We start from the raw sequence: 15,787 nt of genomic DNA, 5'->3' as shown, positions 1-15,787 counted from the left end.
GTCCTAGGGGTGTGTCCTTCCTAGGTGTGTCCTAGGTGTGTCCTAGGTGTGTCCTAGGTGTGTCCTAGGTATGTCCTAGGTATGTCCTTGGTGTGTCCTAGGTGTGTCCTAGGTGTGTCCTAGGTATGTCCTGGGTGTTTCCTAGGTATGTCCTAGGTGTGTCCTAGGTATGTCCTTGGTGTGTCCTAGGTGTGTCCTAGGTGTCCTGGGTGTTTCCTAGGTATGTCCTAGGTGTGTCCTAGGTGTGTCCTAGGTATGTCCTAGGTATGTCCTAGGTATGGTGTGTCCTAGGTGTGTCCTAGGTGTGTCCTAGGTGTGTCCTAGGTGTGTGGTGGAGGAACAGGGTTCTAGAATTGTGTACCTCAGATGATCTCTGATGTTCTCTGGTCGCATCTCATCCAGGAACTCTCTCAGGTGACGTCTGGACCCTGCATCATGGCTTGTGTCTGTGCTGGTGGGCCTTGCAAACCAGCCTGGTTTGCACACACACAGGCATGTTATGTTATATAAACTAACACACCACCCTGACTGACAGACTTAACACACCCACACTGACAGATGGACAGATTCAGTATCACTCTCCCTGTAAATCAAATCAAAGTGTATTATTCATAGGCACAGGATACATGATACATGATGAATGAATGAAATTAAACTGTGCAATGGAATGCTTGCGCATGTCCTCAACATTGCAATAAATCATAAACAAGCAGTAAGACTACAGAAGTCACAATAACACTGTCAATAATAACACTGTCAATAATAACACAATAACACTGTCAATAATAACACAATAACACTGTCAATAATAACACTGTCAATAATAACACAATAACACTGTCAATAATAACACAATGACACTGTCAATAATAACACTGTCAATAATAACACTGTCAATAATAACACAATAACACTGTCAATAATAACACTGTCAATAATAACACTGTCAATAATAACACAATAACACTGTCAATAATAACACTGTCAATAATAACACAATAACACTGTCAATAATAACACAATAACACTGTCAATAATAACACTGTCAATAATAACACTGTCAATAATAACACAATAACACTGTCAATAATAACACTGTCAATAATAACACAATGACACTGTCAATAATAACACTGTCAATAATAACACTGTCAATAATAACACAATAACACTGTCAATAATAACACAATAACACTGTCAATAATAACACAATAACACTGTCAATAATAACACTGTCAATAATAACACAATAACACTGTCAATAATAACACTGTCAATAATAACACTGTCAATAATAACACAATAACACTGTCAATAATAACACTGTCAATAATAACACTGTCAATAATAACACAATAACACTGTCAATAATAACACTGTCAATAATAACACAATAACACTGTCAATAATAACACAATAACACTGTCAATAATAACACAATAACACTGTCAATAATAACACAATAACACTGTCAATAATAACACTGTCAATAATAACACAATGACACTGTCAATAATAACACTGTCAATAATAACACAATGACACTGTCAATAATAACACAATAACACTGTCAATAATAACACTGTCAATAATAACACAATAACACTGTCAATAATAACACAATGACACTGTCAATAATAACACTGTCAATAATAACACAATGACACTGTCAATAATAACACAATGACACTGTCAATAATAACACAATAACACTGTCAATAATAACACTGTCAATAATAACACAATAACACTGTCAATAATAACACAATGACACTGTCAATAATAACACTGTCAATAATAACACAATAACACTGTCAATAATAACACTGTCAATAATAACACAATAACACTGTCAATAATAACACAATAACACTGTCAATAATAACACAATAACACTGTCAATAATAACACTGTCAATAATAACACAATAACACTGTCAATAATAACACTGTCAATAATAACACAATAACACTGTCAATAATAACACAATAACACTGTCAATAATAACACTGTCAATAATAACACTGTCAATAACACTGTCAATAATAACACTGTCAATAATAACACTGTCAATAATAACACAATAACACTGTCAATAATAACACAATGACACTGTCAATAATAACACAATGACACTGTCAATAATAATACTGTCAATAATAACACTGTCAATAATAACACAATGACACTGTCAATAATAACACTGTCAATAATAACACTGTCAATAATAACACAATGACACTGTCAATAATAACACAACAACACTGTCAATAATAACACTGTCAATAATAACACTGTCAATAATAACACAATGACACTGTCAATAATAACACTGTCAATAATAACACTGTCAATAATAACACAATAACACTGTCAATAATAACACAACAACACTGTCAATAATAACACTGTCAATAATAACACAATGACACTGTCAATAATAACACAACAACACGGTCAATAATAACACTGTCAATAATAACACAATAACACTGTCAATAATAACACTGTCAATAATAACACAACAACACTGTCAATAATAACACAACAACACGGTCAATAATAACACAATAACACTGTCAATAATAACACTGTCAATAATAACACTGTCAATAATAACACAACAACACGGTCAATAATAACACTGTCAATAATAACACTGTCAATAATAACACAACAACACTGTCAATAATAACACTGTCAATAATAACACTGTCAATAATAACACTGTCAATAATAACACAATAACACTGTCAATAATAACACTGTCAATAATAACACAATAACACTGTCAATAATAACACTGTCAATAATAACACTGTCAATTATAACACTGTCAATAATAACACTGTCAATAATAACACAATAACACTGTCAATAATAACACTGTCAATAATAACACAATAACACTGTCAATAATAACACTGTCAATAATAACACTGTCAATAATAACACAATAACATTGTCAATAATAACACTGTCAATAATAACACTGTCAATAATAACACAATAACACTGTCAATAATAACACTGTCAATAATAACACTGTCAATTATAACACAATAACACTGTCAATAATAACACTGTCAATTATAACACTGTCAATAATAACACTGTCAATAATAACACAATAACACTGTCAATAATAACACAATAACACTGTCAATAATAACACAATAACACTGTCAATAATAACACAATAACACTGTCAATAATAACACTGTCAATAATAACACTGTCAATAATAACACAATAACACTGTCAATAATAACACTGTCAATAATAACACTGTCAATAATAACACTGTCAATAATAACACTGTCAATAATAACACTGTCAATAATAACACAATAACACTGTCAATAATAACACAATAACACTGTCAATAATAACACTGTCAATAATAACACAATAACACTGTCAATAATAACACAATAACACTGTCAATAATAACACTGTCAATAATAACACAATAACACTGTCAATAATAACACAATAACACTGTCAATAATAACACTGTCAATAATAACACAATAACACTGTCAATAATAACACTGTCAATAATAACACTGTCAATAATAACACAATAACACAGTTAAACACAGTTAAACACAGTTAAATACAGTTAAATACAGTTGTATGGCCTGAAGGTGGAAACTGTCTCTGAGCCTGTTGGTCCGGGGCCTGATGCTCCAATAGGTTACTTACTATAGCTGTTTCAAAGTCAATACACCACGCCAGAGAAATACTGTTATTGCGTAACACCTTACTGTAGTAATTTAGCTTTTAGTGTGTGTGTGTCTGTCATGTGTTATGACCCTAGTAACAGAGAAGGTAGAAAGGACAGCATATGTGAACTGTGCTTGTAGAGTAGGAGACTCTGGCATAACTGTGAAAGTCTGACACACACACACAATCACACACATTCATGAAGTGGATAATTGTGCATTCCTGTCTTTTCCAAAATAAATCTACAGTTGAAGTCGGAAGTTTACATACACTTAGATTGGAGTCATTAAAACTTGTTTTTCAACCACTCCACACATTTCTTGTTAACAAACTATAGTTTTGGCAAGTTGGTTAGGACATCTACTTTTTTTCCAATAATTGTTTACAGACAGATTATTTCACCTATAATTCACTGTATCACAATTCCAGTGGGTCAGAAGATTACATGCACTCATTTGACTGGGCCTTTAAACAGCTTGGAAAATTTCAGAAAATATCTTTAGAAGCTTCTGATAGGCTAATTAAGTTGAGTCAATTGGAGGTGTACCTGTGGATGTATTTCAAGGCCTACCTTCAAACTCAGTGCCTCTTTGTTTGACATCATGTGAAAATCACAAGAAATCATTCAAGACCTCAGAAGAAAAAGTGTAGACCTCCACAAGTCTGGTTAATTCTTGGGAGCAATTTCCATACGCCTGAAGATACCACGTTCATCTGTACAAACAATATTATGCAAGTATAACCACCATGGACCACATAGCCGTCATACCGCTTGGGGAAGGAGAAGCGTTCTGTCTCCTAGAGATGAACGTACTTTAGTGCGAAAAGTGCTAATCAATCCAATAACAACAGCAAAAGACCCTGTGAAGATGCTGGAGGAAACAGGTACAAAAGTATCTATATCCACAGTAAAACAAGTCCTATATTGACATAACCTGAAAGGCCGCTCAGCAAGGAAGAAGCCACTGCTCCAAAACCGCCATAAAAAAGCCAGACTACAGTTTGCAACTGCATATGGGGACAAAGATCGTACTTTTTAGAGAAATGTCCTCTGGTCTGATGAAACAAAAATAGAACTGTTTGGCCATAATGACCATCGTTATGTTTGGCTTAAATGGCTTAAGGACAACAAAGTCAAGATATTTGAGTGGCAATCACAAAGCCCTGACCTCAATCCCATACAAAATTTATGGGAAGAACTGAAAAAGCATGTGCGAGCAAGGAGGCCTACAAACCTGACTCGGTTACACCAGTTCTGTCAGGAGGACTGGGCCAAAATGCACCCAACGTATTGTGGGAAGCTTGTGGAAGGCTACACATAACCTTTGACCCAAGTTAAACAATTTAAAGGCAATGCTACCAAATACTAATTGAGTGTATGTAAACTTCTGACCCACTGGGAATGTGATGAAAGAAATAAAAGCTTAAATAAATCATTCTCTCTACCATTATTCTGACTTGTCACATTCTTAAAATAAAGTGGTGATCCCAACTGACCTAAGACAGGGAATTTTTTAATAGGATTAAATGTCAGGAAGTATGAAAAATGTAGTTTAAATGTATTTGCCTAAGGTGTATGTAAACTTCCCGACTTCAACTGTAGGTCACAGTTCATCTCAGAGCTGACTGAGGAATGTAGTAACATATGGTCACTTGTATGCGTTTATCCAACTCTACTATGTTGATTCCTCAATAGAGGAACGTGTTATTTGACAAGACAATAAGCGTTTTTGTAACCCTGTGTTAAGACTACTTTTTCGTAGTCAGACTGTTAGTAGAAACACACTGCGATTTCAGACGTTTGAAAAGATGCTTTGAGAACTACAACATTCCTTTCTCCGGGCTCACCAAAAAATAAAACAATTGCCTCAGACAGATGCATATTATAGTTATTAAACTTGGCATTATTACAAACTTCACTATGAAATGCAAAAGTAACACAAGGTTACAATACCACTACCACTATCATTCGCCAGTAAAAGGAAACTTTAACTTCCTAAAATGTGTTTAACTTATGGATAATCAGCGCCTAAAATGTCATTATAACTCACCTATTATAAACCCGGTCAGGAAAAACGACGTTATAACGATGAGCCAACATATCCACTGCACGAGCCTGCTTTCGGTTTTCATTGTCCCGCTTGGTAACACTCCGAAACACCGACCGCATTCAACAAGATAATGGAGTGCATGTGTGTGAAAAGCAGAGAGAGAGAGAGAGAGAGAGAGAGAGAGAGAGAGAGAGAGAGAGAGGGGGGGGGGCAGTCAAAATTATCCAAGAGAGAGTATACAGAGCGAGAGTGGAAAGGGGTGGGTGGAGGAGAGTGGAGAGTTTACTGCAGTAGGCCTATATCTACAACTATAAATGACATTTTCAGCATAATTATCATATAATTACCTCGTTTGTCTGAGTTTCTCGTAGTTTATATAAATAGTTCTGTGACATATTCCCACACTCTTGTGCAGCCTGCGGTCGCGCTTGACCCCTTGCGCTCTGTCCGGCCCCTGCGCAGCTCCAGGACAGCTGCGTGCAGCCTGTGCCTCTTTCATGCGGTGGGCTCGAGCGTGAAGCTCTGGAATGTGCGCTGGGGAAACGTTCCAAGAGTGACACTCAGTCAGCAGCAGGCACAGACCTGATTCAGACTTCTGCCTGCCTAACTTAACGTAGCAGTCGTAAAATTACACAGGTGAGTAGTAGGTGCAACGGTGCCTGCCTGTAGTATGTGTGCGCACAATTGCCTCTGCAAAAAGGTCTCGACCTTCATGGCACAGGTCCGAATAGGCTATATATAAGCCTGTAGACTCGTGCACAGTTTCTGGTTCAAGCCCCGCCATAGCTGTACACCCATGCTAGTGTTTTATAGTGGTGATTGTGAACAACAGATAAAAATGACACTGTCAACTTATTTTTGGGTGCGATTGGTGGCAATCTATCTTCTAAATTGCAGTGGGGGGTTATGGCCACAGTGAGGCACTAGTAGCCTATTGCCTAAACTAGACCAAACCCATTTTTTCAAAAGCAGGCAAGGGCGGAACAGTGGAGAGGACTCGAGCTAAAACAATTGAGATTCTCCCACTGTCTTATTGCAGACTCCTATAATGAAGAAACTTTCCTAGTTTGCTGTCTCTTAAAATGTATATTTGACCAAAAAAAAGGTGATAATTACACAAGGTTCAGGATAGCAGCACTGTCATTAAATAACTGTTAGCTCTTTAATGTTTACAATTCAATAGGCTATATCCTCTTCTAGGCTTTTCTGTCTGTGTTTTATCTAGGCTAGTTATCATTCATTTGGGAGGCTACGTTGTTACCTATAGTTTACTCTTCGGGGAGGGGGGAGGGGCAAATGTCCAGGCCTGCTCTACAATAATCTACCGTTTTTTTCATGTTGCTTTCACCGCAGACACAACAGCGGAGACTGAAGAACCGTGGAAAACTACCCACACGACCATGGAGTGCCGTGGCGCCCTCACCCGTTAGAAAAAGAGAAAGACGGGTGAGAGAGAGAGAGAGAGAGAGAGAGAGAGAGAGAGGAGGAGAAAACGACCAGCCGGTTCGCCGGTGCTAAAACACTCCACGCTGTGCACAAGGACACCGGGACAGAAATGCCCCCCAAAGACATGCGAGACATTAGAGTGCCAGTTTATCGGGAGTGATCCGCAAAGAGACGGGTTTGTGTCACTCACTGGTAGGAGGAGATTCGGAGTCAAACAAAAGCGATTGATTTTCCATAAGCTCCCAAACTGGAAAACTTTGCGGCGGTCGGTGAGGCTGAAACATGGCTTTGTCAGCGCGGAGTTGGGTCGCGAACGAGGGAGGAAAACACCTGGTTCTGGTAAGAATAGTACAACCTAATCCCGAGACAAAACTTTTGTTACATTATTACACTGTTATGACATGTTTTTACTATTGCAAAGGAAAGTAACTGAGTGGAGCTGTTGCAATTTACAATCTCGATCCTAACTGGAAATTGGAAAGCAGCCTAACTAACACTTGAACAGAGTGCTGTGGTCATTGGATGTTGTCATCATCAATCATTATCAATAATCATATTCATCATCATCATCTTCATCACCACCACTGACATCTTGTTTGTGTGTGTGTGTGTGTGTGTGTGTGTGTGTGTGTGTGTGTGTGTGTGTGTGTGTGTGTGTGTGTGTGTGTGTGTGTGTGTGTGTGTGTGTGTGTGTGTGTGTGTGTGTGTGCGTGTGTGCGTGTGTGTGTGTTAGGTGCTGTGGCTGGGTGCTAACACCTTGGTGTTTATGAGGACGTTCCTATTGTACTACTGTGGGCAGCAGTACCACTACCTCCATCAGATGCTCGGGGTAAGACGCCAGTCCAGCTCACTGCTATTGTACCGTGATCACAGAACAGAATGTATGGCGGGGATCATCAACTAGATACAGCTTCTTGAGTGGATGGTCGGGGGCCGTAACATCATTACAAATCACTTGTAGACTGCAGATAGACTGCAAGAATCCCAAACAGATATAATATTTGACTAAAACATAATCATTTCAAACCTTGCTTACATTTGTATATGATCACGTGTCTCTCTATTATACGTGGGAACAGGTTGCACAAATTAAAATCACTTGGAGCTGATTTCTTGGATTTAAAAAAATATTTTTGCTTAGAAAACTTGGGGGCCAATTTTGTCCCTCGGGCTATCGTTTTGGGAACTCCTGGTGTATGGGATGTGTGTATGTACTGTATGTAACACCCATACACACAAACGTCTCCTTTATTTAGGAGGTTCCTATTCAGTGATATTTATATTAAGACACTGGATGGAGCCCAGCGACTTGGTGACATTCAGTTGACGCTCTGTGAGCATGGTGTATTTGTTGTCACAAGTCACTGTGGCTCGCCGGTTTAGGCCACTAAAACAGCTACTTGTCATTCACAATCAAACAAGTGCCATTTAAGTGCTTTGAGACATATTTTCTTGACTGTTTGGTCTATTGGCCTCTACCACTAATATAAATGTTTTTATTTAAATATAACTCTGATGTTCTTGTTATACTTTGCATACAGTTACCATTCCACAGCTGAACCTGGTCTAAAAGAGCATTAAGGCAGACTGTCAGGATCCTTAGCCCTAGCTCAGTGACACTGGTACCAGTGATCATAACCTAGGGCCAGGAGATGTTCCTGACTACATGACCTGACCAGGAACAACTCTAGTGCAAAACACATATGGAAGTTCTATCTAAAAGGCAGTAACTCCCCCACACACCTCTGGCAGACTATCTGTATGAAGTAGGTGAGCCCTTCATACACTTCTCATACTTCAAGAAGGGCAAGTGTGGGCACGCCACTGGTCTCTGAATGAATTCCTGGGTAGCTGAATGAATTCCTGGGTAGCAGCTTTACACACGTGTGAGAGAAGAGACAAAGAGAGGAACTGAGGCAGAGGAACTGAGGCAGAGGAACTGAGGCAGAGAGACTGAGGCAGAGAAAGAAGCAGAGCGAGAGAGAGAGAGAGAGAGAAAGAAGCAGAGCGAGAGAGACAGAGAGAGAGGCAGAGAAGCAGAGCGAGAGAGACAGAGAGAGGCAGAGAAAGAAGCAGAGCGAGAGACAGAGAGAGGCAGAGAAAGAAGCAGAGCGAGAGAGACAGAGAGAGAGAAAGAAGCAGAGCGAGAGAGACAGAGAGAGAGAAAGAAGCAGAGCGAGAGAGACAGAGAGAGGCAGAGAGAGAGCGAGAGAGACAGAGAGAGGCAGAGAAAGAAGCAGAGAGAGAGACAGAGAAAGAAGCAGAGCAGAGAGAAGCAGAGAGAGAGAAGAAGAGAAAGAAGCAGAGCAGAGAAAGAAGCAGAGCGAGAGAGACAGAGAGAGAGCAGAGACAGAGAGGCAGAGAAAGAAGCAGAGCGAGAGAGACAGAGAGAGAGAAAGAAGCAGAGAGAGAGAAGCAGAGAAAGAAGCAGAGAGAGACAGAGAGAGGCAGAAAGCAGAGAGAAAGAGAAAGAAGCAGAGCGAGAGAGACAGAGAGAGGCAGAGAAAGAAGCAGAGAGAGACAGAGAGAGGCAGAGAAAGAAGCAGAGAGAGAGACAGAGAGCAGAGAAAGAAGCAGAGCAGAGAGACAGAGAGAGAGGCAGAGAAAGAAGCAGAGCGAGAGAGACAGAGAGAGAGGCAGAGAAAGAAGCAGAGCGAGAGAGACAGAGAGAGGCAGAGAAAGAAGCAGAGCGAGAGAGACAGAGAGAGGCAGAGAAAGAAGCAGAGCGAGAGAGAGAGAGAGAGAGAAAGAAGCAGAGAAAGACAGAGAGGCAGAGCAGAGCGAGAGACAGAGAGAGGCAGAGAGAGAGAGCAGAGAAAGAAGCAGAGCAGAGAGAGACAGAGAGAGGCAGAGAAAGAAGCAGAGCGAGAGAGACAGAGAGAGGCAGAAAAGAAGCAGAGAGAGAGACAGAGAGAGAGGCAGAGCAGAGAGAGAGACAGAGAGAGAGAAAGAAGCAGAGCGAAAGAGACAGCAGAGAAAGAAGCAGAGAGACAGAGAGAGGCAGAGAAAGAAGCAGAGCAGAGAGACAGAGAAGGCAGAGAAGCAGAGAGAGAGACAGAGAGAGAGGCAGAGAAAGAAGCAGAGCGAGAGAGACAGAGAGAGAGGCAGAGAAAGAAGCAGAGCGAGAGAGACAGAGAGAGAGGCAGAGAAAGAAGCAGAGCGAGAGAGACAGAGAGAGAGGCAGAGAAAGAAGCAGAGCGAGAGAGACAGAGAGAGGCAGAGAAAGAAGCAGAGCGAGAGAGACAGAGAGAGAGGCAGATAGAGAGAAAAACAAAGAACAAACAGTAAAAACACATACATGATCAATTAAACAGTTTAGAGTTGGTTATTAAAGACTACCAGAACCCACTGGATTCTCAAATTACACTGAATAAAAATATTAAGATTTTACTGAGTTACAGTTCATATAAGGATATCAGTCAATTGAAATACATTAATTAGGCCCTAGCCTAGGGATTTCACATGACTGGGAATTCAGATATGCGTCTGTTGGTCACAGATACCTTTAAAAAACAGGCAGAGGCGTGGATCAGAAAACCAGTCAGTATCTGGTGTGACCACCATTTGCCTCATGCAGCGCGACACATCTCTTTCGCCTATAGTTGATTAGGCTGTTGATTGTGGCCTGTGGAATGTTGTCCCACTCCTCCAAAATGGCTGTGTGAAGTTGCTGGATTTTGGCGGGAACTGGAACACGCTGTCGTACACGTTGATCCAGGGCATCACAAACATGCTCAACGGGTGACATGTCTGGTGAGTATGCAGGCCATGGAAGAACGGATATGTTCAGCTTCCAGGAATTGTGTACCAGATCCTTGCGACATGGGGTTTGTGCATTATCATGCTGAAACATGAGGTGATGGTAGCAGATGAATGACACAACAATAGTCCTCAGGATCTCGTCACATTCTCTGGCAACAGATCTGGTGGTCATTCCTACAGTCAGCATGCCAATTGGACTCTCCCTCAAAACTTGAGACATCTGTGGCATTGTGTTGTGTGACAAAACTGCACATTTTAGAGTGGCCTTTATTATTGTCCCCAGCACAAGGTGCATCTGTATAATGATCATGCAGTTTAATCAGCTTCTTGATATGCCTCACCTGTCAGGTGAATGGATTATCTTGGCAAAAGATAAATGCTCACTAACAGGGATGTAAACATATTTGTGCACAACATTTGAGAGAAGTAAGCTTTTTGTGCGTATGGAACCTTTCTGGGATCTTTTATTTCAGCTCATGAAACATGGGACCAACACTTTACATGTTGCATTTATATTTTTGTTCAGTGTGAACTACAGGACAAAATACAAACCCTTCAACCCAAAAAGGCCTGTGGTGTTGATGGTATCCTAAATGATATGATCAAATATCTTCCCCAATACTTGGAACCAAGGACTGATGACCCCAATCCACAAAAGTGGAGACAAATTTGACCCCAATAACTACTGTTGGATATGCGTCACTAGCAACTTTGGGAATATCCTCTGCATGATCATTAACGTTAACAGCAGAAAACAATGTCCTGAGAAAATGTTGGCTTTCTACCACATTACCCTACGACAGACCACATACAGTTGAAGTTGGAAGTTTACATACACCTTAGCCAAATACATTTACGTTTTTCACAATTCCTGACATTTAATCCTAGTAAAAATTCCCTGTCTTAGATCAGTTAGGATCAGCACTTTATTTTAAGAATGTGAAATGTCAAAATAATAGTAGAGAGAATGATTTATTTCAGCTTTTATTTCTTTCATCACATTCCCAGTGGGTCAGAAGTTTACACACACTCAATTAGTATTTGGTAGCATTGCCTTTAAATTGTTTAACTTGGGTCAAAGGTTACGTGTATCCTTCCACAAGCTTCCCACAATACGTTGGGTGCATTTTGGCCCATTCCTCCTGACAGAGCTGGTGTAACCGAGTCAGGTTTGTAGGCCTCCTTGCTCGCCCACACTTTTTCCGTTCTGCCTACAAATGTTCTATAGGATTGAGGTCAGGGCTTTGTGATGGCCACTCCAATACCTTGACTTTGTTGTCCTTAAGCCATATCTTTGGAAGTATGCTTGGGGTCATTGTCCATTTGGAAGACCCATTTGCGACCCATTTGCATTTGCGACCAAGCTTTAACTTCCTGACTGATGTCTTGAGATGCTGCTTGAGATGCTGCTTCAATTTATCCACATACTTTTCCATCTTCATGACGCCATCTCTTTTGTGAAGTGCACCAGTCTCTCCTGCAGCAAAGCAGCCCCACAACATGATGCTGCCACCCCTGTGCTTCACGGTTGGGATGGTGTTCTTCCTCTTGCAAGCCTCCCCCTTTTTCCTCCAAACATAACGATGGTCATTATGCCAAACAGTTCTATTTTTGTTTCATCAGACCAGAGGACATTTCTCCAAAAATTATGATCTTTGTCCCCATGTGCAGTTGCAAACTGTAGTCTGACTTTTCTATGGCGGTTTTGGAGCAGTGGCTTCTTCCTTGCTGATCGGCCTTTCAGGTTATGTCGATATAGGAATCGTTTTACTGTGGATATAGATACTTTTGTACTTGTTTCCTCCAGCATCTTCACAGGGTCCTTTGCTGTTGTTCTGAGATTGATTCGCACTTTTCGCACCGAAGTACGTTCATCTCTAGGAGACAGAACGCGTCTCCTTCCTGAGCAGTATGACGGCTGCATGGTCCCATGGTGTTTATACTTGCGTTCTATTGTTTGTACAGATGAACGTGGTATCTTCAGGCATTTGAAAATTGCTCACAAGGATGAACCAGACTTGTGGAGGTCTACAATTTTTTTTCAGAGGTCTTGGCTGATTTCTTTTGATTTCCCCAAGATGTCAAGCAAAGAGGCACTGAGTTTGAAGATAGTCCTTGAAATACATCCACAGGTACACCTCCAATTGACTCAAATTATGTAAATTAGCCTGTCAGAAGCTTCTAAAGCCATGACATCGTTTTCTGGAATTTTCCAAGCTGCTTAGAGGCACAGTCAACTTAGTGTATGTAGACTTCTGACCCACTGGAATTGTGATACAGTGAATTATAAATGAAATAATCTGTCTGTAAACTTTTTGGAAAAATGTCTTGTGTCATGCACAAAGTAGATGTCCTAACCGACTTGCCAAAACTATAGTTTGTTAACGAGAAATTTGTGTATGTAAACTTCCGACTTCAACTGTACATACTTTCTTTTAGAATATACCTTTATTATTCCCCTCAAACCCACCACCCCTCCCTCAATTGGAGTAAACTAATAAACAATTACACTTCGGCTTCTACCTTGAGTTTATACATATTATACCAGATACAATCTATTTACAATAGTTATATTTTGTTTGTTTTTAGTTCTTCCTATTTTTCTGATGTCCATCCAGTTTGATTTCTATTTGTAACTGTGCTATTTCACAACATTTCTGAACCTATATACATTTTACAGACCCCTTATGTTTTACATTGGTTATCTTGTCCTATGTTAGTTTGTTGGTGATGTGGACATCCGACGAGTGTCAGAGTCGGTGTAGTACGATGCGATCTTAGTCCTGTATTGATGCTTTGCCTGTTTGATGGTTAGTCGGAGGGCATAGCGGGATTTCTTATAAGCTTCCCACTCCTTGAAAGCAGCAGCTATAGCCTTTAGCTCAGTACTGAAGTTGCCTGTATTCCATGGCTTCTGGTTGAGGTATGTACGTACTGTCACTGTGGGGACGACGTCATCGATGCACTTATTGATGAAGCCAGTGATTGATGTGGTGTTCTCCTCAATGCCATCGGAAGAATCCCGGAACATATTCCAGTCTGTGGTCGCAAAACAGTTCTGTAGTTTAGTAACTGTTTCATCAGACCACTTTATTATTGATCGAGTCACTGGTGCTTTCTGCTTTAATTTAGCTTGTAAACAGGAATCAGGAGGATAAAATTATGGTCAGATTTGCCAAATGGAGGGTGAGGGGGAGCTTTGTATGTCTCTGTGTGTGGAGTAAAGCTGGTCCAGAGTTTTTTTTCTCCCCTGGTTGCACATTTAACATGCTGATAGAAATTTGTAAGACGGATTTAATTTTTCCTGTGTTAAAAGTCCACGAACCCTAGGAGCGCTGCCTGTGGTTTTCCTGTTTGCTTATGACGGTAGACAACTTATTGAGTGCTGTTTTAGTGCCAGCATCAAACTGTGGTGGTATGTAGACAGCTACAATAAATACAGATGAAAACTCTCTCTGTAGATAGTGTGGTCTACAGCTTATCATGAGATACTCTACCTCAAGTGAGCAAAACCTTGAGACTTCCTTAGATATCGTGCACCAGTTGTTATCTGCAAAAATACAAAGCCCTCTGCCCCTTGTCCTACCAGATGCAGCTGTCCTGTCCTGCCAATACAACTTATAACCAGCCAGCTGTATGTTGATAACGTCGTCGTTCACCCACGACTCCGTGAAGCATAAGATATTACAGTTTTGAATGTCCCGTTGGTAGTTTAATCTTCCGTGTCGGTCATCTATTTTATTTTCCAAAGATTGAGCGTTTGCAAGCAGAATCGAAGGAAGTGGGGGTTTATTCGATTGCCTACGAATTCTCAGAAGGCAGCCCGCCCTTTGACCCCCTTTTCTCCGTCGTCTCTTCACGCAAATGACAATAATCTGGGCCTGTTCCCGGGAAAGCAGTATGTCGTTCACGTCGGGCTCGTCAGACTCGTTAAAGTAAAAAAAGGATTCTGCCAGTTGGTGGTGAGTACTCACAGTTCTGATGTCCAGAAGTTATTTTCGGTCATAAGAGATGGTAGCAGGAACATTATGCACAAATAAAGTAAAAAAAAAAAAAGTTACAAACAACGCAAAGAAACAAACAAAAAAACACAATTGGACAGGAACACGTAAAACGTCAGCCATTTTATATAAAAATTTGAGACATGTTTTCCACAGATCCACAAAGAATTTGAAAACAAATCCAATTTTTATAAACTCATATCTATTAGGTGAAATACCAGTGTGCCACCACAGCAGCAAGATTAGTGACCTGTTGCCACAAGAGAAGGGCAACCAGTGGAACACAAACACCATATTAAGTAAAACCTATGTAAATACGTCTCTTTTCTTTAAAACTTTTGTGAGTGTAATGTTTACTGTTCATTTCCCCTTTGTTTATTGTGTATTCCACATGCTTTGGCAATATATTTCCTATGCCAATAAAGCCCTTAAATAGAAATTGAATTGAGAGAGAGAGAGACAGACAGAGCGAGATTTGTGTGTGTGTGTGTGTGTGTGTGTGTGTGCTGCATAGACTTTGCATGTGGGGGACAAATCCCTGCAAAAGAGATCTTATCTCATTCAGCTGTGTGTGTGTGTGTGTGTGTGTGTGTGTGTGTGTGTGTGTGTGTGTGTGTGTGTGTGTGTGTGTGTGTGTGTGTGTGTGTGTGTGTGTGTGTGTGTGTGTGTGTGTGTGTGTGTGTGTGTGTGTGTGTGTGTGTGTGTGTACAGAACTGTCAGGATATCAGATCACCCCTTCACTGTGGTTTTGCTGTCAGCTGTTTTCTGTATGACAAACTCTGTAGATGGTGTGTGTAT

At 40.3% G+C, this 15,787-nt stretch overlaps 1 protein-coding gene across 2 annotated transcripts in view; it reads left to right on the top strand.

The window, feature by feature from the left end:
• The first annotated feature begins 7,164 nt into the window (after window positions 1-7,164).
• LOC118381132 (NADPH oxidase 4) overlaps window positions 7,165-15,787 on the top strand; it is a 56,580-nt gene continuing 47,957 nt past the window's right edge. For both annotated transcript variants that reach the window (XM_052468019.1, XM_052468018.1), the window contains exons 1-2: window positions 7,165-7,565; window positions 7,960-8,055. In XM_052468019.1, the coding sequence (XP_052323979.1) occupies window positions 7,509-7,565; window positions 7,960-8,055 (153 nt within the window). In that variant the 5' untranslated portion in view covers window positions 7,165-7,508. The remainder of the gene's footprint in view (window positions 7,566-7,959; window positions 8,056-15,787) is intronic.

This window comes from Oncorhynchus keta, chromosome 18 (genome assembly GCF_023373465.1).
Source record: "Oncorhynchus keta strain PuntledgeMale-10-30-2019 chromosome 18, Oket_V2, whole genome shotgun sequence".
Classification (NCBI taxonomy): Eukaryota; Metazoa; Chordata; class Actinopteri; order Salmoniformes; family Salmonidae; genus Oncorhynchus; species Oncorhynchus keta.
The sequence above is the reverse complement of the archived record's forward strand: the minus strand, read 5'-3'. Positions and strand labels throughout refer to the sequence as shown.